General features: G+C 43.4%; 1 protein-coding gene across 15 annotated transcripts in view; it reads left to right on the top strand.

The window, feature by feature from the left end:
* The window catches only part of ABLIM1 (actin binding LIM protein 1), a 91,188-nt gene that overhangs the window by 53,771 nt on the left and 11,886 nt on the right, over window positions 1–25,531 (top strand). For 2 of the 15 annotated variants that reach the window (XM_047759817.1, XM_047759819.1), the window contains 9 exons: window positions 241–396; window positions 2,420–2,455; window positions 4,539–4,668; window positions 6,990–7,109; window positions 15,927–16,031; window positions 17,713–17,760; window positions 20,901–21,047; window positions 23,581–23,672; window positions 25,024–25,135. In XM_047759817.1, the coding sequence (XP_047615773.1) occupies window positions 241–396; window positions 2,420–2,455; window positions 4,539–4,668; window positions 6,990–7,109; window positions 15,927–16,031; window positions 17,713–17,760; window positions 20,901–21,047; window positions 23,581–23,672; window positions 25,024–25,135 (946 nt within the window). The remainder of the gene's footprint in view (window positions 1–240; window positions 397–2,419; window positions 2,456–4,538; window positions 4,669–6,989; window positions 7,110–15,926; window positions 16,032–17,712; window positions 17,761–20,900; window positions 21,048–23,580; window positions 23,673–25,023; window positions 25,136–25,531) is intronic. The other 13 variants (XM_047759821.1, XM_047759826.1, XM_047759820.1 and 10 more) reach the window with 7 other exon arrangements.

Below are 25,531 nucleotides of genomic sequence, written 5' to 3'. Positions count from 1 at the left end.
TGGGAACCTCCATATGCCATGGGAGCGGCCCAAGAAATAGCAAAAAAAAAAAAAAAAAGACCCATGAATAGTATCTGGTATAAATGGGCAACTTTAAAAAGACTGTGACCATGCCAAGCAAAATGGTTTGGGTTTGGTTTATTTTTAAGGTTTTCACTTTTTGAGCAAGACATGAGATGCACTAACAATGGTTTTCCAAAGATGAAAACGGTCATTTTTCTTTCTGTTTGACTCTGGCAGGCAAAAGTCGACAATGAAATCCTGGATTACAAGGATTTAGCAGCTATTCCCAAGGTCAAGGCGATTTACGACATCGAACGTCCAGATCTTATTACCTATGAGCCTTTCTACGCTTCAGGCTATGATGACAAACAGGAGAGGCAGAGCCTGGGAGAGGTAAGACATACCCAGAAGCTGTGAGTGAGTGGTACAGCTTATTTCTCTTTTGTCGCATATATAAAAACTGCTGATTGGCATCCAAATAATTCAGAGAATCTCTTTCGGTTGCCCACTGTTGGGAGGCTTCTGGACTAGGTGCTTTGAGGTAGTCAAAAAACAATCATGTTATCCCTGCCCTTGGGAGGTATGAGCCAGGAGGGGAGCAGACCAACCACAGAGAATTGCAGTGAAGGATGAGTAGACTTTAGTGCCAGGTTATAGGAGAGCCGAGCCAGCACACCGGGAAGAGAGCCAGGGTTGTCAGAAGAGAGTCTGTGAGCTGGGCAGAGGGAATATGGGAGGGAAAGTACCCTGGGGCAGTGGGGAGCAGGTCTTGTTCTTGGAGCAGACTGAAATATATTCATGGGGGTCACAAGGAGAAGGAACACCCCCTAAATTTTGACAGCTGCGGTCTTTAGTATCCTAAGAGAGTTGTTACGTGCACGAAAAGGAAAGGTCGAAAGAACAGGGCCATGGTATAGCACAGTGGTATGAGCCGGGGTTCTAGAATCAAATTAACTGGGCTCAACCCAGGGAGTCCAGCACTGGCTGTATGATTTTGACCATGAGACAACCATTCCCATCCTTGTTCCTTCGTCTGTAAAACAGATAATGACAGAATCTGCCTCATGCAGTCTTAGGATAAAATAAGCTATCTATGAAAGATTAATCTCTCATCTCTCGATAACTTGTCATCTGTTAAAGCTAAACTACATTAATTATTAAAGCAATTAGTCGAGAATCAGATTCGCGGTACATGTTCAGCAAATGGCAGCTGCTACTGTTGTTTTTACCTGCCCCCTTGGGATTTATGTATACTCTCCAGGAGTTAATGGTCCACAGGCTGGAGCACAGCCTCAGCCCCTTGGGACTCTGCCCTCTCTGTCCCCAAGGTCTCACGGGCTCTGGTCTGTTTCCCCTGGCCTATTCAACGCACTCTAAATGTTTTTGCCTTTCATTTTTTAAAATTGGAATCATCTGTAGACTCATTTGAGGCTACTCAAAGAAGTGTTTCCCAAGTAGTGTGCCAAAATTAGCCATTCACCCAAGGCTAAAACCAACAGTAAACTATCTGCAACATCTCAATGCTTTGAGATCTTAGACGAAGAAAGTTCATGAAAACACGGTGACTCTGTCTTATTCTCAATAATATATACATATAATATTTATTTTTTAATAATTATGTCTAAGTTTATTTTATATATATATATATATATATATATATATATATATATATATATATATATTTTCAAATTGGTTTTTATTCCAAAGCATAGCTCTACATTGAAATGGTCCATTGGTCAGGAAGCGGTGTCCATTTTCATGTAGTGCCACCTAGTGGTCATATGCTATAACTGCATCCTCAGCTTTTTTTTTTTTTTTCCTGCAGCTATTCTTAAGTGTAGGTTTGAGCGTATAGAGAAATACCTTCAATTACTCTAACTTAATTACCTAAAGCATGACAGCATATTTATCAAAATTCATGGTTCATAGGCAGAGGCATGCGCCCCAGTCTCCCAGGAGCTTTGTCATTGTGTCTGTCAGAACACACTCCCAACTTATTGAATCAGAAGATGGGGGATGGGCAAGGGTGCTGACATGTATTTTGAATAATGTTTCCAGGTGATTCTGATAACCAACTCTAATCCAAATGAAAACCAAGTTAATAAACGTTGTGACTTTGTTTTTTTTATTGTTTGTCTTTTTGTCCTTTTAGGGCCGCACCTGCAACATATGGAGGTTCCCAGGCTAGGGGTCTAATCAGAGCTACAGCTGCCCACCTACGCCAGAGCCACAGCAACTCAGGATCCGAGCCGCGTCTGCGACCTACACCACAGCTCACCAACGCGGGATCCTTAACCCACTGAACGAGGCCAAGGATCGAACCCTCGACCTCATGGTTCCTAGTCGGATTCGTTTCTGCTGCATCATGACGGGAACTCCCATTGTGACTTTAATTCTTTTTTTTTTTTTCTTCTAGTCTCCAAGGACTTTGTCCCCGACTCCATCAGCAGAAGTAAGTGGCATCTTTGAACATCCCAGTGGGTGGAATTGGGGGGTTATGTGAATTTTTGCAAAAGGGTATTAAACAAACGAATTGTGTAAAGATTCGGATGAATGTAGTGCCCCTTACGTGTAAGAGGTGACTGCAAGACCCAGAAGGAAATTTCTTTTTAAATGGAGATCAGGGAATAAAACCAGCACCAGCTTTGCCCTGTGCCTCTGACAGTAGAAAAGTATGTTCAGGGAGCAGAGCCACTTGTCCCAATGTTGTGAGCTCTGCTCTCATCCATAGTTAATTGACCTGAATCCTAAGCTACTAGCTTATCTGAAATGGCCAGTAGTGGTCATGGTGTTTCTATCAGTAGAGCCAGCTTTGTGGAAGGCCATTCCTCGCAGTCTAAAATTTTAGTCCTGTCCCCTGTCTCAGGGTGAAAAGGCCTTCCCATGATTTTTATCCCGTCCTCCAGGCTGGCACATCCCTCAGGAAAAAGCTCCTGAGTGTCTGGATCACATAGAGCCAACAGTGATTATTCCTTAGTGAGCTGTGGGTCCCCTATCAGCCCATCCCTGCTCTTCCCCCTGCAGCATCCAGAACCAAAGCCACAGCCCCCAGGTTAGTTACAGCCCCTGCACATTGTACTCAAGGCTCTTCAGAAAGCTGATGACACGGACCTGACAAAAGAACAACCCCGGTCCCAGGAGCATCTTGCTTTTGTCCTCACCCACACTGACCACCTTCTTGGTGACCAGAGGCCTTAGAAGCACTTTTTGTTGTCCCTGCATAATGTTTCCCTTGGAGGGTGGCTTCGAAACTAGTGGCCTCAGCTCAGACCAACTCAAATCTGAGCATGGTCCAGCTCCAAGGGCGGACCCAGTCGTTCGCTTCTATTTCAGCTATTACAGATAATAGTAATCCAGGGACTGTTTATTTAGCGTGCTTCTTAGTATTTTGCATTTCCTTGTGCATCCAGTGAGTGAACTACTATTACTAATAATATCAATAGTCTTGTCCTAAAGCCAAGTAACTTTATGGATAGGCTGCATAAAACTAGATGAATCTTAGGTAATCGCTGTCATTTGAGATGGTGAAATCTCTGTATTATCGTGATGGTTCCTGACCAAGTGCTATGACTAATTTGTTTCTATAAGCACTCTGATCACATACAAATAAAGTTATAAAGAATTAACTGCTATTATGGACCAGTTGTGAGGCCGAGGTACATTGTTGGGGGGATTTTGTTCTGTTGTTGTTTTATGTATTGTCATCGCCAGCTAGGATCAAACCAAAGTTTCTTTACCCTTTGCTCTCGAATTTCACACCTCCGTGGTTACTGAGGTTTTAATTTAGTCATTTTCCATGCATTCTTTCAAGGCTTTATTTTTATTGTGCTAGTAGAAACTTCACAGGACAACAAATCCTAAAATGTAAAACATTCCTTGTACGCCTCTCATTTAAAAGTTTCGTGTTACGTTTGTGTGGATTTGATTTTTTTTTTGTCCTTAATACCTAATATATTCTTTTCTAGATTTGGCCATGGTGCCACAATTGTGATGCTATTGTATTCCTTTGAATTGATGGGCCATGATTTACTGGCTTATTTCTCAGTTTGTTGAGCACATAATACAAAGTTTTGTCTTTATAAATGGTGGCATTATAAATGTCTTTGAGAAAGTTTTTCCACTTAAAGGTCATTTTTAATGGGGGGGGGACTTGTTTCCCAAAGTGGCAAGTAGAATAATTGGGTTTGGGGCCACTACAAGCGTGTTCTCCAGGAAAACCAGCTTCAGATGTCACCAGAACCACAACAGGAATGGAGCGTGTGGGTCACAACAGAGGCTTGTTATGATGCGGCCTCTTCCTGTGTGATCTGCGCACCTACCCAGGGTCTCTTCCCTGCTTGGAACCTCCTGAGACATTTCTGCCTTTATGGAGAATGTGCACATTCATACCTGTTTAAGGGATAGAGCCTGCAGCACGTACGTGGGCAGGTAGACGTGATCACTCTTGGGTGACTTTAGAGCAGCTGGCTCTCACTCGAACATGACAACAGCCTGAATGTATGACCTGTGCTCCTGCTTTCTGGCTTTGCTCCTAGGGCTACCAGGACGGTCGGGATCGGGCGATCCACCGGTCCACGAGCCAGGGCTCCATCAACTCCCCCGGGTACAGCCGGCACAGCTACACTCCGACCACGTCTCGCTCTCCCCAGCACTTCCACAGACCCGGTAAGGGCACTGGTTCCCCAGATTCACTCTCTAGTAAAGTCATCCACCTCTCTCTCTGATTGTTTTCCCCACTACTGATTGTGTATTACAAAATCTAGCTGCCAAAAATATCGGCCCCCTTCCAGAAAAAAAAAATGAAAACCCCCATCCCACTAGAGTGTGTGTTATTTCTTTTCTTGAAACAGGAGTCATTTTATGGTTCTATTCATTATGATTTGTGAAATAATTCCATTTGGACAGTGAAGAAGAGCTCAGCAATTTGAGACTTAAAATGGAGATCTCCAAAAGAAACTGTGGTGATATGCCTTTTAGGCTTTTCAGCATCCTCTAAAATCCAGTGTTGGGCATTTAGGGATGGGTTTATTATGTTTTCCTTGTCCGGATACATAGTATTACTATGTATGCTTGGTTAAAAGTTCAGGCTGGAAGGAAGTATCTTCTACAACCTCAGGGTCGTATTTGGTAACTTTGAAGATGCCTTGCAGCCTAAGATTGTGAGTCAGACTTGGAAGACATGAAAACACTAGGGGTTTGGACTTCATTTGACCTTTATCTCTGCAGAATGCAGGACCTTTTGCTATGCGTGGAAAACTCCCACATAGAGGAGAAAAAGAATGGAGATCCCAGCCCAGAGCCAGGGTTCCTGAGAAACAGGTTTCTCAAGGGAGATTACAAACTTGGCGATAGAGTACATCCACCAAGCCTTCATTTTATGCCTCTTGCTTTTGCACAGGCTAATTAGAAACCACCATTCATGTGATAACTTAATTTCCAAAATAAAACCAAAGGAAATGAACAGAATGTGAAAAGGCTGCAATCTTCTCTTTGAAGCCCTAGCTTTTAAAGCTTGCAGGGGGCGGTGGGGGGGGGCGGGGATTACCTTTTTACTATTTGATCCTTGGAGAATGTAGGGTTTTCTCTCGGCTCATCAATAGTTACTTAGTGTTTGTTGAGCCAATTTTCAGGAAATGAATTCCTTGCATTTTTCATTTTATGCATGTGATATTCATTTTATGCATGTCCTGGACCGGGGGGGCTGGATTTAAACCCTTGTCTGTCTGGGTGACAAGGAATCCTTTACGCCACCACCCCTGTGGATGGGCAGCCAACGAGGTCCCTGAGACTGCAGCCATGATCTTGTCAGAATGACATGGGCACATTGTTGTTCCAGAGACCCCTGTGTATCGAGGGGATGGGCAGTCAGGGACATTGTTTCCCCAAAAGGTCACATCTTCATAGAGCAGGAGAACCCTCTTCTAGTCATGGTTCTGATGGCGAGAGCCTTTAAGGACATTCCCCATTTAAAGCACTTCTCCTCCCCCTTCACAGTATGTTAGACATGGGTGATGCCAGTTATTAGGGTTCATAGTTATTTTTTAGAGACGGGGCTCTGCTAGGATAGCTATGGCCCACACAGAGCCCCCCCAGAGTATCCACGCCTTAGGTTCTAGAGGCCAGAGGATGGTGGGAATCCCTGGGTCTGGGTTTAGGTCAACAGTCTTTTCTTCTTCTGAGTTACCTAAGTTTCCAGCTCCCCAGGGCCACCATTGCACAATTCTCCGGGTCATAGGTATCTTTTCTACCCCAGCAACACAGACAGGTTTCCCTTCTATGCAAGCAAAATAAAATGAAACTTCCAGCAGGAGAAGTTTGCAGCTTAAAAAAAAAGGGGGGGGGGAGTTCCTGCTGTGCCACAATGGGATGAACAGTTCCAGGACACAGGTTCGATCCCTGGCCCGGCACAGTGGGTTAAAGGATCTGGTGATGCCGCTGCGGTGTTGTCTGCAGCTGCACCTCGGATCTGACCCCTGGCCCAGGAACTCCATGTGCTGCAGGGTGGCCCCAAACGAAAAACAAAAAGAAGAAGAAAAATCTGACCCTTACTTTTAAGTACTTCTTTTCAAGGTTCTTGAAATGATTGTCATCTTTTTTTACACACATTTCAGAGAGTTGGTTTTGTTTTGTTAGGTGCCTTTTAAAAACAGCTGCGGTTGAGTCTAAGCCTGGCGCCGGCTCAGCGGTAGCTGGTGTCAGCCTGACAGAATGTCCTGGTGGCCCTTCCCTCGCCCCAAAGCCATTTATTCTCAGAGAGGGACTCTGTGCTGACCCGCACCTATTTGCGGGTGCTCCCCTACTTTGCCTAAGCCTTCGCAGGTACCTTCTTAACCCTTTCTCCTTCCTCCTTTTTCAGACTCCCGATTAACGTTCTTCATTTGTTTTTCTCCCTTGGAACGATGGTGCTGTCCCTGTGCCCGTGTTAATTTCTGCTCTTCTTTTCTGTTTCCGCCCCGCCCTGCCCCTGCCTCCCCGCCGCCGCACAGAGCTGCTGTCTCCTGGTGTGCAGAGGTTGAACTTCCTGCGCACCAGCAGCTTCAGCTCCACCCACAGCGACTCCCGCCCCAACTCCCCCTTCAGACACCACTTCCTTCCCCATGTCAAAGGTAAGGAGGCAGGCGTCTCCAGGCAGCACCCCGCCTAGCGGAGATTGATTAGCGCCCTGCCAAGGCTAATAAGGTGCATCTCCAAGAGTGAGCGCCAAGCTTTGGACCGCTCAGCATGCCTGTGTGTGTCATGACCTACACCCAGCAGTGTCTTAGAACTGGCATCGCATCTCTCGTTAGGAGAAATGTGTCATTTCTAAGGGCTCTAGATGAAGAAACAGGAAGTACGTGGAAGACCATAAGATTTGTTATGGACTGCTTAGGAAAAAACTATATATTATTATTTTGTTTTTCTATGTGCCGAAAGCAAAATATAATATATAATTGGGGAATGTTCCTCATTTTGATATGTGATACGGCTCAGCAAAGCGCAGCAGTATTCAGTAATAAGGATCGCAAAGTTCTCTTAATGGTGATCAGCCTCGTAACCATGTAACAATATTAAAATGTCTGGACCGTATGAGAGGTCTATGGCAGTCTTACTTAAGTTTCTCTCCTTGAGCCAACCCTTGATCTTCCTTTGATTTGTCCTGATTTCTGCATGAGGGACAAGAGGGGCTTTGCCTTCTGTCTTCTGTTCCCGCCCATCTCTGCGCTCCCCTTCCTGCCATTCCCACTGTTCTTCTCATTGTCTGTTATCCTTCCATAGTGGTCCTCAATCAGACTGCTCTGTCCTCTTTACATGATGGGGGAACCAAGAGCCCCAAAGGGATTATGAAGGGGCCCTAATAAGTAGGAGCTCCCAGAAAGAGGCTAACTTTTTCCATAGTCTTGATTTGAACCAAATGAACCAAAGCAAATAGCTGAAGGAAGAAGTAGCAGGCAAGCACAGATGCTGTCTTGGGTCTTAAGACAGACCTAAAGGAGGCTAACTCTGTGTTCCAAAAGCTCACATCACTAATGCTTTCTCAAGTCGCCTAAATGTTGTGCTTTTTGACTGACTTTCATTTGCAGTCAGCCCAAGCTGTTTGCTCACTTGGATTATCAGCACCCAGTTGAGTCCTAAAATATAGATTTGCTATACTTATCTGTATGCAACTATTTTATAAGCATGCTATTTTAGCATTTTCTATGCTGTGAAAATAACATTGCTGACATGCTTATTGAAAAGGCACCCTATTTGCCATTAGCAAAGAGATCTTTTTTAGCAGGTGCAGCACTTTCTAAAATTCTTGACAGACTAACATTATTACTGCTAATTAGTATTGGAGAGGGAAGACTTTTATTATTTAGATGTCAAGATGATACTTCAGAGAATGTCTGTAAAACCATAGGAAATTACCGAGAAAAAACTTCAGAGATGTATTTTAAAGAGACTTTAATATAGAAGCCCTTGGCCAAATGAAGATTTTTGTTTGTTTCTAACATGTAAGAAAAAGACATTTTTTAATTCATTAAAATGTAAACTACCTTGTTCAGTGATTCGATGTTTCCTCTTTCAGAAGAGTTTTTGTAGGAAAAAAAAAATGCGATGTACCCTGTAAAGCCATACGAAGTTTGTACATCACAAAATATCAAGATTCACAATAGCTGTGACTGTGAGCAGGCTATGGAGAGATGGACACTCATGTGGACTCTGGAGTCCTGGGCTTGAATTTTATCTCAGTATTACCTCTGTCACTGGCTACCTGTAGGATCTTGGAATGTTGGTTTAACCTTTTGAGTACCACTTGCCTAATCCATGAAAGCTCCCCTAGGACATCGGGGTGTCTGAGGTGAAGTGCCCTGGTGGGCAGGAAGGTCTCCTCCATCCGTGATCTCCCCGGCCCCGCCCCTAAGACACACACCTGCATGGTGCTCTTAGAGCACTTCCGGTTGCATCAGTCCATCACTTTTCACAGCATCCCCGTGAAGTCAAGTAGCACAGGTGAGGGTGGAGGTGGGTGAAGAGCTGGCCCCTGGTGAAGGGACTCACAGCGAGAAAGTGGCAGCACCAGAACTAGATAGATCTCAAGCCTTCTCATCCCTCATTCCCACGGGGGGGAGGGGGGGAGTGTTTCAGTGTAAATTTACATGAAGTATAATTTTTCAAGCAAACTTTTACTTTCCATCTCTTTTTAATTAGAAATTGCATGTTCTTATGGAGGCTAAGACAGACAGCTACTATTAGCCATTTAAATTACAGAGTGAACATATATTTACTTTCCAATAGAAATACCAAAGGGTGATAAAAATCACAGTACCTCAGTGTGCTTAAATACTGCTTTATTAAAAATGTAGATACACATTCTTTTCTGTTTTCGATCTGAATTTGAAGTTTGTGACACAAATAGTATGGGTTTAAATTATGAAAAGCGTTATTGTGTGACCCTGAGCTTACATTTAAAAAAAACATCTAGGAGTTCCCTTAGTGGCTCAGCAAAAACAAATCTGACTAGTATCCATGAGGACACAGGTTCGATCCCTGGCCTTGCTTAGTGAGTTAAGGATCCAGCATTGCCATGAGCTGTGACATAGGTTGCAGGCATGGCTCAGATCTGGCATAGCTATAGCTGTGATGTAGGCTGGCGGCTACAGCTCCAATTTGGCCCCTAGCCTGGGAACTTCCATGTGCCGTGGGTGTGGCCCGAAAAAGACAAAAATAAAATAATAAAATACATCTAATTGTCTCTCTCCCTTTTTCTTTTTACTGGACATACACCTGTAGTTTTTCAGATGAAATAGCTGACATACTTCAGGTACCAAATATAATGTACGTAACAGGATATGCTTGGTTTTACAATCAGATGAGATTTTTGCTAAACTACAGAATCCGTCATGGAGAATTTGTATATTAAAGGCATTGCTTTAAAAGCCTAGTATATTTGCATAACTAAATACAGATTCTCCAAGGATTTACATCTTAGTTCTTGTGAAAATACATGTATCCATTTCCAGGGAAGGCATCTCCCTCACAGAGGGAACTTATGCCCATTGAAGAAGCACCTCTAAGATGTCTTTTTTTTTTTTTAATTTTTGTCTTTTTGCCATTTCTTGGATGGAGGGTCCCAGGCTAGGGGTCTAATTGGAGCTGTAGCTGCCAGCCTATGCCTGAGCCACAGTAATGCCGGATCCGAGCCGCGTCTGCAACCTACACCACAGCTCACGGCAACGCCGGATCGTTAACCCACTGAGCAAGGGCAGGGATCAAACCCGAAACCTCATGGTTCCTAGTCAGATTCGTTAACCACTGCGCCACGATGGGAACTCCTAAGATATCTTTAAAGGAACAAAATCTCCCGAGGTTTTCCATGGCTCTTCATTTAAACATTCACTTTTTATCTTGGAGCTTGGTTTGTATTTCAGGGACATTGTTTTTAAACTAAGTATAAGACAAGGAGCTTGATGACTGCAAGGTGGGCTTTCCATCTCAGGAACATATAGCAGAAAGCAGGGGCCCCCTCGCCACTCTGGCAGCCAGAAGGCCACCTCCCAGTGCCCACATCCAATCCTTGACATTTATTCCAGACACATATGGCCCAGGCCCCCAGGGTCCACTGAGCTGAGGACACCTGCATGGGTGTAGAGCCAAGATGCATATCACCAGCTGTCTCTCTATTTCATGGGCTTCCCTATCCATCTTCTGCGATACCCAGTAAAATGCCCATCTTATTTTCCATCACGTTTTTATTTCTGTTCTTTGACCTTCCTTGCAGCTTCCTTCTACATCAGTATGTCATTGTTGGGCCATTTGGTCAAGTGCATGCCTATTTGGAAAGATTCTTTTCACTTCGTCTGGGGCTTTGTGCCATGTCTGCTAAGTGTCTCTTCCTTTCCTTTTGAAATACTGTGAGACATTACCTTTTGTATCTATGAAATGTAAATCAGATTTGCGAACAGGAGGGCTGCGTATATTAAGTCTCTTTGAAAGAAATCCTCCCGGTTTTGCCATAGATATGAGTGGCCATGATGGAAGCATGTGTTTGACACTTCTGGAAGGAAACCGTAGCCGGGCATCCTGAAACTCTGTCATGAAATTCTAGATGCTGCCAACTTTAAGGTCCCCTCAGAATTTTTATTTTAGAACCTACGTCCCCAGGAGTCTAGAAGCTAAACCTTGCGCCAGTGGAGTCCCACCATAGACACAGGCATTGTCATTTAGATTGACCCATCTTAGACTTTGTCACCGAGGTGCTCAAGGTGCCAAAAAGAATAAAGGGGGGACAGAACATTTGAACCTGTTAAGTGCAGTGGGAATCCTGCCAGGGAACAGTCTCCCAAGGACTGAAAAACTGGCACACTAGGATGACATGGAGGGAGCTAAAAATGGAGACCAAGCAATACACATGGATGTTGCTTCTCATCCCAGTAGCTCAGATCACTAACAGCATAGGGTGAACCAATACAAGACTTATTTAAAGGACAAGGTGGCTACGAGTATCATGTATACATAATAGTGTATGATATATATACGCTATTATATAAACACTAATATGTATTATTTTTAAACAATGTCAATTCCAGGCTGATGGGTGATCATGATGACGATGATGATAATAATAATAATAATAACACCTGTCAAATGTGATCTTTCATCTCATGCCTCATATGTTGCTTTGCCTAAGTAATGAACTAAGCACAAAGATAACCTTTTAGGGTCCTCATCAGTTATTTCCATCCAGGACAGCGTTAAAAGTTTTCTTACTGAAAGATAGGGTGATTTAGAAAAGGCCTCATCCTGAGAATTTTTTTTCTTTGAAAAGTGCCAAATTTTATAATGCCTTTCATATTCAAGGACTAAGAATGTGACATCCAGCAACATTATGGATTCCAAGGCCTTCTTCCCAGTGAGCCATAGTGATGTGTAAAAATCGTGCTGGGCAGGACCACTTAGATGGGCGTGTTGCTGAGTCTGTTTACCTAGTATTTTAAAATGTCTTGTGGGAGGTTTTAAATAACTATAGGATTAAATCTACTTATGAAGACTTGAACACATTAGGAGTTTTTTCCTAGTCACAAGAAGAATCAATGGTTGCTGAAGATATGCCTCCAAAAAAAAAAAAAAAAAACCTGCCCTGCAGTTCCTGTTGTGGTGCAGTGGAAAGGAATCTGACTAGTATCCATGAGGACTCAGGTTTGATCCCTGGCTTCCATCAGTGGCTTGGGGATCCGGCATTGCTGTGAGCTGTGGTGTAGGTTGCAGACACGGCTCGGATCCCAAGATGCTGTGGCTGTGGCTGGCTGGCAGCTGTAGCTCCAACTGACCCCTAGCCACAGGTGCAGCCCTAAAAAACAAAAATACAAAACCTGCCCACCTGGAGACAGCATGCAGCCAGAATTCACCCTTGGGGAATTCAGACAGTGGCTCCATAGCCTTTGGAGCCAGGCAAGTGGTGGGCTTCCACTGCGGCTCTGCATCAGAACATCTTAAGGATAGAAAGATTTTTAATACCTGGGCAAATGCTAATGCTAATGACCTTAAAGCTTCGTGTCCCAGATTTGCAGCTGTTTTTGTGTATGCATGACCCAGGCTAATACCCCTCAAAACAAATGTCATAGAGTTTCCTCTGACCAGATATCATAACCAAACCCTGTGAGAACATTTCCCTGAAAAATCTAATGTTCTGCAAATACAGGAAGGTTAGAGGTGGTAGACTTAAGGGCAGAGAGCAATGTGGTTTCAAAGCAGTAGCACCAGCACTCAGGATATGCAGAGTCTTCAAAAGACAAACTCAAATAAAACAGGAAAGTCAAGTCTCTCTAGAACTTCCTTGAGCCCGCAAGAACTATTTGGTTTTTTTCAAGTCTGGATAACTCTTGGGAATAATTTCTAATGTTTGCGAGAGTAAAGAATTCTTCTGAAGTGAAACATGAAATTGGGGTTACTGAAGATCAATCCTAATGGGAAAGTTATTTTAAAAGAAAAAAGGTGCTATTGTGATCCCATTGCTGTATACTGGCATCTGCTGCCTTTACTTAAGAGAAGGATGATGGCGAGTCCTGCAGTGATGCTAAGTAACTAAATTAGGCCATTCATCGCTGGAGAATTAATTAGTTGGCCTACTTCAGTCATTCATTCATAGGCGTTTATTAAGTACTTACTCGTGGCCAGGCACTGTGCTGAACACACAAGGATAAATGAGACCTCGTTTTAATTCAGCCTAGTTTTAAAGCAGAATTTCCTTCTCTGTGTAACGTACATTCTTCCTTCCCCTGCTTGCCTCTACTTGTGGTTTTGTTTTTTGTTGTGGGGTGGTTTTTTTTGGCCACACCCTCAGCATGTGGAAGTTCCTGCGCCAGGGATTGAACCCCCCACCACAGCAGTGACCCAAGCCACAGCAGTGATAACGCCAGATTCTTAACCCACTGAGCCACCAGGGAACTCCAGACTATATTTTTCATACTCATATTTTCAGACATGAGCTGATTATTTCTCTTTAGGAGAGTGATGGGAAATGACAAAACATTTTCTTTAAATGAGCTTTGTAATAAATCAGTGGTTTGGGGTGAAGCTTCATAGTTTTTAGGAGCTAATATCTGACTCTAGTAAAAAGTCAACCTTATAATATATTGGGAGCTAGATGCTAAACTGAAACTTTTTTTTTTGTCTTTTTTTTAGGGCCACACCTGTGGCACATGGAGGTTCCCAGGCTGGGGGTCTAATCAGAGCTGTTGCTGCCAGCCTATGCCAGAGCCACAGCAATGCCTGCATCCAAGCCACGTCTGTGACCTACACCACAGCTCCTGGCAATGCTGGATCCTTAACCCACTGAACAAGGCCAGGGATTGAACCTGAAACTCATGTTTCCTAGTCGGATTCATTTCCACCGTACCATGACAGGATCTCCTAAACTGAATCTTGAAAAAAGGAGGGGATGGTGTTTCCTTCTTGGCTCAGTGGTTAACAAACCCTACTAGCATCCATGAAGACGCTGGTTCGATCGCTGGTCTTGCTCAGTGGGTTAAGGATCCACCATTGCCATGAGCTGTGGTGTAGGTTGCAGATGAGGCTCAGATCCCACGTTGCTGTGTCTGTGGGATAGGCCAGCAGGCAGCTCTGATTCAACCCCTAGCCTGGGAACTTTCATATGCTGCAAGCATGATCCTAAAAAAAAATATCAAGGAGTTCCCTTTGTGGCGTAGTGGAAACAAATCTGACTAGGAACCATGAGGTTGCAGGTTTGATCCCTGGCCTTGCTCAGTGGGGTAAGGATCCAGCGTTGCCAGGAGCTGTGGTGTAGGTCACAGACACAGCTCCAATCTGATGCTGCTGTGGCTGTGGCGTAGGCCGGCGGCTATAGCTCTGATTGGAGCCCTAGCCTGGGAACCTCCATGTGCCGAGAGTGCAGCCCTAAAAAAAAAAAAAAAAAATTAGGGCAAAATTTTAGAAAAATTTTGACTTGTGCCCTATTTTCTGAAGATCTATGATTTATTTAAAATTATAGACCCAATTGATAGATAAATTAGACTTTTTCAAAATGTAAAACTTTTGTGTTTCAAAGGACACTATCAAGCAAGTAAAAGACAACCCACAGAAAGGCAGGAAATATTTGCAAACCATATATCTGATAAGGGACCTGTATCCAGAATGTATAAAGAATGCTTACAACTCAATGGTAAAAGTTACTAACTTTTGGAAGTCCTACTTCTTCTAGTGTGTTCTGGGAGTAGAAGTTTGCTCAGTCTCGGGGAAGGAGGCCAATAGGGTAAGAGCTGATCTCTTCCCATTTCTGCACAAGTCTCAGTTCACCCCTGCAGTTCTTGGCAGAAGGAAGTGATGGTGGCTCTGGGGTGGTTCTCTAGGCATTTGCGGCCAAGCCTAACAGTCCTTTCTAGCCTCTTCCCCATTCCCTCCCCCAAGAACAAAGTGCTGTCCAGCCACCGAGGGCTGTCCCATTGCTCGCACACACCATAGCCCTTCCTTCCTTCCCTGTGATGCTCCAGCTGTTACCCATCAGCCACCTACCCACCTGCTGAGCTTACTCTTCAATGCCCAACTCAATTCAAGCGTCTTTCTGTAGCCTTGCTGAAAAACCAATGGCACGTCTCTCTGAGTGTCATAGAAGTGTTTGTACACCCCTGAGTATACAAACACAGTATACTTAGTTGTAAGCTTGTCTCCTTAGGTAACCCTTGCACCCCAAGGGGTCAGACACCACATCTCATTCACCTACACCTCCTTAGGTGAAGCTCACTGTCCAGCCACAGAAATGCTCCGTAAGTATCTCCCTGAAGGAATTGTTAGACTGGGTGGAGCCTGGTCTTTAAGAGAAAGATGGAGAGAGGTATAAATTGTCCCCAAGTACCTGGAAGAAAGGGTTCCGACTCTATTGTGTGTATTTCCAAGTGAGGCAATGGGAAATCTAGGCAGCAGTGAAGACACTTTGTGTTGCTCAGGGGAAGGACCGGGTGACCACACAGCTTCCCAGACTTGGCCTCCTGTTGAGAGAAATAGATCCCGACTGCCAGCCTCTGCCATCGTGCCTGGAAGCGATTGTGTTTGGGTTTGCCTGTCCCACCCCTTTACATGCCTGGGATTTAACCATCTGACAACTGAGCCTGAATCATCAAGCGACTTTCCATTCCTCTTAACGTCTCCTTTCCATCAAATCAGTTTGCTGTGCGAGCTCATAGCCTTCAACTGCATGCTATTGGAATGATGCATCTTACCGCTAGCTGCTCTTTAACCTAGTTCTTAACTTGAACTCAGATCTCCTTTTTGGAAACTTAAACCTTATGCCAATCACAAAGGTGATGAATTGAGCCTGTTTCTTTTGTTTCTCCTTTTTGATGTCCCTCCTTCCAGCTTGTTGGTTTGAATTTTTTTATTATGCTTGCTTTGTTTTCTTTATTGCTCTCCCTTCTCTCATTTTGTTTTCTCCATTCTTCTCATTGGAGGCAATGAGCCGTCCAGCGGCCGGAACTCCCCTCTCCCTTACCGGCCAGACAGCCGCCCTCTAACTCCAACTTACGCTCAGGCCCCTAAACATTTCCATGTTCCAGGTAGGAGCTGACATGGTCTGTGTCTTGGTGTCCTGTCACCATGTAGAATGTAGCCTTGTCACCTCTGTCTCGTCTCCATTTCTCATGCTCTTTTAGTTGAGATGCACTCAGACAAACCCTAAATTGCAGGATCTGACCTAGAGGGCCTTTCCAAAGTTTTGTATGTGACATGCCAGGATAGTATTGAAAGTTTAAGATTTTCTAAAAAAATTTTGAAGGGGGGTAGGAGGTAGAGGGTGAAGGAATGAGGGTTGAGTTGCCTTGTTTTGCTTTGACTAAAACTGTAGTTTTACCCTTATATGAGTACCTTCCAAGATACCACTCTGTGGTTTAGCGTCCTTGACTAATTATCACAATGGCAAGATAATTATCTCCTTATCTTAAAGGTGGAACCGAGGCATTCTTAGATCACTTTGATTTTATCTGATTGTCTCCAAGGTGGAGAGTCTTTCTCTGGGCTTTTCAGAGAACTCTAAAATTGGGTCGTTTGGAGGGGTCTTTCTGCAGTGGATAACTAACTAACCACCTCCATAGCCCACAAAGACATCTTGCAATTTAGGCTTGGTGCTATAAGCTCTGCTGTCATGATACAAATAGTAATTCGCCATCAGGAACTGGAAAAATCAGAAGCCACTGGCATCTTAACGTTTAGGGTCGGTCAACTCAATTTGTGAGGGTAAGATTGGCCATTGGAAGCCATGATATTATTTTTCTATCAGATGTACACTGCTTTGCTGCTTTTAGCTACTGAAAGTGGTTTCATAAATTACCCATTATGTTAATGTTAGCATACGCATTTGGAATCGGTAGTAGTCTCTCTCTTTTGCATTCCAAACTTACCTAATAAAACAGAAGAAAGTTCAATGGGATTCATACCCCTGAGATTGGACAGCCTTTTTTTAAAAAATGTTTCATTGAAACTTGAAACTCAACATTGTACATTTATGGTGTTTTTTTGCATGAAGAAAGCCCCACCAAGATACAGAGCCCAGGGGTTCTGGGGAAACAAACCTTTTGAAATTTCCTGAGTATTTGCAGTCAAAGTGAAGTGGTAGCATAATCAAATGAGGTCCTATATAAATAGATGAATAATATTTGGCATTTCTTTTCCTTTTTTTAAATTTGGCCTATACACATTAGGATTTTGTCAAACATCTTGTCAGCACATCAGACTAGCCTTGCACGTGAGAACTGTTCCTATGTCTTACAAAAACACATTATTTTTTACAACATCACTTTCCATGGTTCCACTCATTAGTTGAAATGTAAATTGAGCCACTCGTCTCTACCGGGAGCTCAATTTCTAGACAGTAGCAATTTGGGGATTTTCCCCAAACTGGTTATGTCTTCCTCACCATCACAGTATCTCCACTGCTTGCATTTCTTCCTGTTTTAATCCCACTTTTAGTGAAGTGTGTATTTGAAATAAATGGCTTGTGAGTGAATGACATCTCTTTATATCCAAGATGTATTACAAAGGATTCCATATCACATGTCTATAGTAATTGGCTCATCCCGTAGTCTCTTCTCTGGGTAATCTCAATCTTTGTAATACACAAGTTGACCTCGTGGGTTATTTTTGTTCAAGGGTCTTCAGTTTGGTTTGCCTCTCGGTTGATCTGTTTTTGCCATCGCCGAATGAGTTCCCATAATCACACACCTTTGCTTTTCATTTCCACAGATCAAGGGATCAACATTTACCGAAAACCACCCATCTACAAACAACATGGTAAAACCCACTTTCCTCTGCGTAGCTTTTAAGTAGCAACATCAGCTGAACTCTTTGCTGCCCTCTGAAAGGCTTGTCTGCTAATGCTTTTGAGACTCAAACTGGGATGTCCAGCATCTTATGCCTTTAAGGTCTCCTGAGATACAAATATTGTGAAATAGAGCCATTTAGGTGAAGCGCTGGGACCAAGGCTAGGACCTCGGTCTCACTTAGCTTGATTAGGATACTCCTAGGCTATTTCTGAGCCCATCCAACCATGTAGCATTCCACTCATAGAGAAGAGAAAGTACTGATCACACTGTAATCCACAAACACCCAACAAGACTTTTTGGGGGCAGTGGGGGGCATCTAACCAACCTCTATGATAATTTTGATGAGCTTGCAATCACTTTAATTAAAACTAGTAAAAGCTAGCTACCTAAAAATTTAAGCTAACCAAGCCTACATCAGCCTGACCAGCTCCCCAGTTTCTGACAGGTGATGCAGACGCCTGCACCTTGCAGGAGAGTGGATGGGACTCACGCTGAGAACAAAGTCCTAGCCTTGGTCCCAGCACCTCACCTAAATGGCTCTGTGAGACCATGGACTTGATGTCTGTCCCTCAGTTTTCTCATCTGCAAGAACCAGGGCATCAGGCCAGCTTGTCTCTAAAATTCCTGCAAACTAAGATCCACTGATGTGGATTTATAATTGTATTTGCCTTTTCTGGGAATATCGACTTTTTAGACCCCAGAAATCACATTACTCTTTGTAAATCACATTTCCCTCCACTGTTATTAGGTCTCTGTAGCTTCAGCTGCTATAAATTGTGGTGAAGGCATAGAAAGCCAAGGCTGGTCTGCAGGTGTTCTCAGAAAATTAGATACAAATTGTGCCTGGAAATTTGAAGGCTGCCTTTTGAATTCAGTTGATGTTAATCAGTCCTGAAGGCTTAGGAGGGCATGAACAAAAAGCTAATAAAGTTGAAAATGCAAAAAGGAAAAAAAATTGAGGCCAACATTCTAGGGAAAAAAAAAAGAGAGAGAATGTATGTATTGTATTGATTCTAGAGCTATGATTTTTTTTCTTCATCTGTGTGTGTGTTTTTTTTTTTTAAGAGTTTACATCCTGTGCTTGCTTTCTTAAGTTTAACATTGTTTTTGTTTGCTTTTTTTATGGTTTAATGTCTTCTCACCCACTCATTAACATGTGAATGTTTACTGTCATCACCAATTCTAATACGTAAGTACAGTTTGAAGTCTAGCTTTTCTTTTTTTCATTGAAGCATGAGATTCCTAGTTTGATTTATCAATTTAGAGACTTAAAAAAAAAAAACCCACTAAAATCTCTAAGCCTTTGCCTCTCTAAACAAGAATAATCAAATAATAAAGATTTAGAGCGATTGGATAATGTTAGGTTGTTTATTTGGAAGGGATGAACTGGCTTCTTTTTGTGAAATTAACTTGGACTTTACTCTTTGTTTTCTTTTAGTCAGTTATAATTAAGAGTAGCACAACCAGAGTGGTACCTCCCAAAGGACACTCTGCAAAAGAGCAGTTCCATGTGATAGATGTCATACCGAAAGCTGCTATCTGTGCCCTTTGCCTTTGGAAAATACATGCTTTAAATCAAGTCACACTTCTTGGTCTTTAAGCTGCCAATGCATTGTGTCCTTCTTTAAGAAGAGGGTCTAGTGTGCATTGCTTCCCAAGCTAATTTTATTTTTTCCTCATGAGGTTAGAGATTCAGAAAAACATTGTTCCATGCCTGACTGAGAATTTACCCCTAATATTATTATATACAGAGACCTCGGCCAAGTTACTTAAGCAAACTGAGTTACTTTAAAAGCAAACTAAGTTACTTTTTTAAAAAAAATGAGGAGTTGGAGATGAAGATTCATAAAAGTTACTTCCAGATTGAAAAATCTGAGAGCCCGGGGAAGGGGCCAGATTTTATTGAAAGCGCTATAGACGTATTTTGAAATGTTTAGTAACATCCCAGATGAGTTTGCAAAATGAGCCAGCATCAGCAGCTAACCGTTTACCCTGGTTTGTTTTGCTCCATTTCTGTGATTAGATTTGGGGCTCCAAGCCAATGACTCCTCTTGTAAGCAGAGCCATTAAGAACCCTATGAATTAGTGCTGCTCCTAGTCTGGCTTTTGTTGTTTCAAGTTAGATGCTCATTTGTATGTGCAGACCCTTGAAGGAAATTGGTGTGGCAAACCTAAGTCTCACTGCTAAATTCCTGCAAGCTGACAGTGGATTTTCCTGCCCCCATTTCACCCGGGACTCAAGGATGCATATATAATATGCAAGGATTAAGGACCCGCATCAATCTTTTTGTGGACACAAAGCCAGCCAGATCTCTCAAATGACAGTGTCATGCTTTTCACTTACCTCTTTAAGTTCAAGTTACTAATTCAGATTCCTAATTGCTCTAGAAGAATGTTGTCCAATGGAACCTTCTGTGAAGATGGAAAGGTTCGATAACCGTGCTGTCCAATCCGGTAGCCACTATGCACATGTGGGTATTGATCACATAAAATGTGGCTAGTGCCACTGAGGAACTGAATTTTAATTTTTTTAGTCATTTTGTTTTATTTCATTGTATTAATTTCAATATAAATAACCACATGTAGCTAGAGTGAGTATTGGACAGCACAGCTCTAGAACAAGGGTTTTTGGTGTAGAACAGATAGAGAAGGAAGCTTTGCTCTGGCAGAACATAAGGAAAATCAGTGGTCACTAGGCACTGCTTAGTGACTGGCACTTGATAATGGTGATAAACAGCTTTCTGGAGTTGATACTCTTGCCAGAACATAAGAAAACTATGTGAGAGGGTTGTACCCCGGAGTTCCCATCATGGCACCGTGGAAACAAATCCGACTAGTATCCATGAGGATACAGGTTTGATCCCTGGCCTCGCTCAGTGGGTTAAGGATCCAGCATGGCCGTGAGCTGTGGTGTAGGTCGCAGACACCGCTCGGATCTGATGTTGCTGCGGCTGTGGCGCAGGCTGGCAGCTGTAGCTCCATGTGGACCCCAAGTCTGGGAACCTCCATATGCTGAGAGTGTGGCCCTAAAAAGCAAAAAAAAAAAAAAGGGTTGGACCCCATGGCCTTGCAGACCAATGGCTAAGCTGCCCCCTGATTCCCATCTAGATGCAGCTGCCTTGGCAGCCCAGAGCAAGTCTTCAGAAGACATCATCAAGTTTTCCAAGTTCCCAGCAGCCCAGGCTCCAGACCCCAGCGAGATACCAAAGATTGAGACGGACCACTGGCCTGGTCCCCCCTCACTTGCTGCCGTAGGTATGCAACTATTGTAGCTAAGCCAAATGGACACATCGTTAGGAGATCTCAGAGGTAGGAGATCTCAAAATTATTAGGAGATCTCAAAGTGCAGTGCTTAAAAATATGCAAGGAAATGTGTTCCAGTGTAAAGATTTTTAAGAACAGTATGACCAAGAGATAGACTAGTGAAAAGAACTAAGGTGATATTAACCAGTGTGCAGAAGGCTTCAAAGTTACAAAAACCCAAGCCCCAGAGCCTTGTGCTAACTAAACCCAAAACGGTGCAGAACTGGTCTAAAACAGATGGCTTGCATGAACTCTCCGTTATTATTGTAAAATCAGTAACTCTTTTGAACCTAGCTGAATCAAAGCCTCCTGCCAGTAATTTTGTTCTGTACCATTAGAGTATAATGGATGGATTTACTGAGGGTCCACAGAAGCGTGGCTTCTTTCAATTAAATTTGTTTTAGATGATTTCAGGGTTGTAATTACAGTTCTCTTAACAACCAATCTTAACACACCGAAGCACTTTCATTTTTCCTGCCTGATCACGTTCTCCATGACTAAGAAGGGTTGTTACAGAGTGGCAGGTGTTCTGAAATATTACGCATGTAAAGTTACATGAGTTCACATCTGTCATTTCCATGACTTAACGTGCTAAAATGTCGCATTCAAGCTGTTTCATTCTTTGCTTTGAACCACAAATTTATGCTTTGGGATTATGTCTGTGTCTTTACTGTTTTGTCAGTAGTGAAATCACTAAAAAACTAGTATTGGCAGACTCAGAAGCTGGCACTACAAATTAAGTGCATCAGCTTTACATAGAAAGTACCTATCTTAGCATCTTTCTGTTGACCACCCGAAGGCCTTCAGTTTTCCAGAATTCCCAAATTTTCTTCATCATGCTCTTTTTTATCAAGTTATTTTGAGAATAACTTTTACAAGCCATAGACGTGGATTTTAAAGCAATTTATATTCCTAGAGATAGATGAAGGAAGACCTGCCTCCCAGGCTCATTATTCACCAGCATTCCATAATTATGTTCACTTAAGACGTGTCTGGCTCTTGTAAAACTCATGTCTATTAATTGTTATTAGTGTAGATTAAAGACAGAAAATTCAAACTGATATTTATGATTTTAGAAACTAAGAATCAATCATGAGGGGTTTTTTGTTTGTTTGGTTGGTTGTTTTTTTTTTTGCCAATCCTTGTCCTTCAGGCAGATGTGAATCTGCTGAGGTCCCTGGTTCAGTCATGTTGCTTAGTGGGGACACTAAAACAGCTAAACTTTGGGGGAGAATTAACATTTTGTTGTTATTAGCTATCATCACTGAATAGTTTAAAGCTCCTTGGGGTTCCAAAATGAAGAAAATTTCTGGTCCATTCATCAAAACGACAAACACTGAGACTATTAGTTAATGTTTATTTTGATTAGATTAGCAAGCTTTCCTGTTTCCTCCCTCAGCCAGACTAATCCAAGGAACTAAGGAAAAACAGTAATTATCTTGATTTTCTTAACCATTCAGACAGATTCCTCCTTTCTACTTCATCTCCCCTTTTCCAGGAAGCTTAAAAATTGTACATGATCTGCAAGATTATATTGAAATAAGTAACTTCTTAGCTGTATTAACCCTTTCAGTTGACCCACTCACATAAAACTCTTTTGTGACCCTTCTCCCAAAGATTGAGGCCCAGGAAACATTGAAGACCCATCCCTTAAAAGAAAATTTAAAAACAGGTGCTCCCATCATGGCTCAGCAGCTAGTGAGCCCGACTGGCATCCATAAGATGCAGGTTTGATCCCTGGCCTTGCTCAGTGGGTTGAGGATCCAGTGTTGCCGTGAGCTGTGGTATAGGTCACATTTGCAGCTTGGATCCCGCATTGCTGTGGCTGTAGTGGAGGCCAGCGGCTTCAGCTCCAATTGGTCCCCTAGCCTGGGAACCTCCATATGCCGCCAGTGCAGACCTAAAAAGCTAAAAAAAAAAAAATAAAAGCATACTTTTTAATGAATTTATTGAGGATAGAAGACAGGGTTCTTGTGTGTTCACAAGCCCCAATATTCAGAAAAAGAGAAAACTGCAAGATTTTTAATTTGTCACAAGAGAGGGACTCCGTCACCTATTTGATGGTATCTGGATGAATTTGGATGCCTCTCCATTTGAACACTGGCCTTGGGGACATCAAAATAATAACTACAGATGCCCCTCCCACTTACTCCAGAACTTCTGACCGGTAGCCAATGCCATGACTTAGACCCCATCGTAGTGGCAAACTGAGGTCTAAATGAGCTGATCATATTGTTGGGGGGCCAAAATCCATGCCTTACCGAATCACCCACTGGCCTGGCTGGTCAAGGGGGGCCCCTTGTCTCAAGAAACCAGCCAGGGGTGCTGAATTGGTGGCAGGCCCGTTCTTCCCCCGTGTCGTTGAGGAATGTTAAAGACCACTGCTGACTCTGCCCACCTAACAAGTCGAGCATGGGCGGGCCTGTCCCTTGAGATCTCCTTGCCATGGGGCTAATGTGAGAAGTTGTCTTTGCTGTGGAATTAGGAGCTGACACAAGACGCAGATCTAGCGGCCGAGAGGAAGATGATGAGGAACTGCTGAGACGCCGGCAGCTTCAAGAGGAGCAGTTAATGAAGGTCGGTCCTTAAACCACTTGGCGGAGTCTTTGCTTTAGTTCTGTCAGTCCACGCTATGGAATGACGGCTATGGGCAAAGCCACCAAGATGACCAAGGGGTGGTCCCAGCCCTCAAGGGCTCGCCATCCAGTAGGAGAGTCACCAGAGGCATCTGGTGACGATAAGGCAGAAGGCTTAGTGGGTTCTGGAAGAGATGCCCTGGAACTGGCAGTGAGAGCGGTGTGGGATGTTTGGGCCTCTTCAAGGAGAGTGAAACTCTGGGGTGGGGATGTGGGTGTGGTGCATGTGTTGAAAGGATGCTGAAAGGCCAGGTAGAGCCAAGGTGTATTCTGAAGGGGTACAGCACCTTCCTTCCTTCACACACGCTCTGCTGAAGGAATTCCCTTGGAATTCTCCAGGTCTTTGCTCAGGACTCATAGGACCTTGTGTGTATATCTGAGCCAGGAGAGGGGGGGATAAAATGGACTCTTGCCAAGACACTCTCATTATACACCCCCTCATCTCTAGCATGGGCCCACAACATCCCGGAAGACCAAAAGAAGGGTAGTCAGTTATAGCCTGGGCTAGGGGATGCCGGGAAATTGTAATCTCTGCTACCACAAAGGGACTGATGAATCTCTTCAAAGGACATTTTCCAAAGATACTTACTCACGTGGGAAATGCACGTGATACTAGTTGTATGGGAGAAATGATGCAAAGTTGCACATATGACCTCAGTTTTGTGTGCTATGTGCATAGAGAAATACTGGATGACTGCTCTTCCTTCCTTCTGGATTTTTTAAAATCTGTACAATGAGCATGCATTATTTGTTTCTTTCTTTTTCTTTTTTTTTTTTTTTTTTTGCCATGCCCATGGCATGCTGAAGTTCTGGGGCCAGGGAATGAACCCATGCCACAGCAGTAACCAGAGCCACAGCAGGGACAACACCAAATCCTTAACCCACTGAGCCACCAGAGAACTCTTTCTTCTTCCTTGTTTTTGAAAAAAGCAGTGTACTTTCTTCCTAAAGGCTACCACACCCAGTCTTCCCTTCTTGCATCAAAAATCTGTACACACTCCCACATTGCCTCCTGAGTTTACCTGCTGGCTCTTCAAGGGGAGGGCGAAGAAGGGAGAACATTCTTCTGACATGGAGCGTGGCTTAGGGCAGCAGAGCCTTGACATTGAAAGGGCTAAGAGAAATTCAAGATCCCAAACCTGACTGATCTTTTGAGGAACCACCAGGCTCTGGGACTATAGCTCAGGCCTCTCCAGAGTCAGGAACTTCTTATAGGATCTCCCCCAAAAAAACTGCAGTTCCCTGAGAGTAATTGCAGGCTTCGCTCTCGTTTTTCTTTTCTTTGTGAATAGCTCAACTCAGGCCTGGGCCAGTTGATACTGAAAGAAGAGATGGAGAAGGAGAGAGAGAACCGGGAGAGGTCCACCCTGGCAGCCAGTCGCTACGATTCTCCCATCAACTCGGGTGAGCAGTAGACCCACCTCCCTGAGCAGGAGCCGGCCACCTGCCTTCAAGGAGCCAATCCTGACTGTTCCAGGAGAGGCAGGGCCATTTCTTTTCTTTTCTTTTCTATTTTTAATCTTTTATATATATTTTTCTACGGTACAGCAGGGTGACCCAGTTACACATACATGTATACATTCTTTTTTCTCACATTATCATGCTCCATCATAAGTGACTAGACATAGTTCCCAGTGCCACACAGCAGGATCTCATTGCTAATCCATTCCAAAAGCAAATAGTTTGCATCTATTAATCCCAAGCTCCCAATCCATCCCACTAATGGAACCTGCAGAGTGTTCCACAAGAAAAAAGTGTGGGAATCCTGTGTCATGTCAACGTAGCGTAAGAACCTCTCAC

The sequence above is a fragment of the Phacochoerus africanus genome, chromosome 15 (assembly GCF_016906955.1).
Source record: "Phacochoerus africanus isolate WHEZ1 chromosome 15, ROS_Pafr_v1, whole genome shotgun sequence".
Taxonomy (NCBI): Eukaryota; Metazoa; Chordata; class Mammalia; order Artiodactyla; family Suidae; genus Phacochoerus; species Phacochoerus africanus.
Note: the sequence above shows the minus strand (reverse complement) of the source record. Positions and strands in the feature narration are given on the sequence as shown.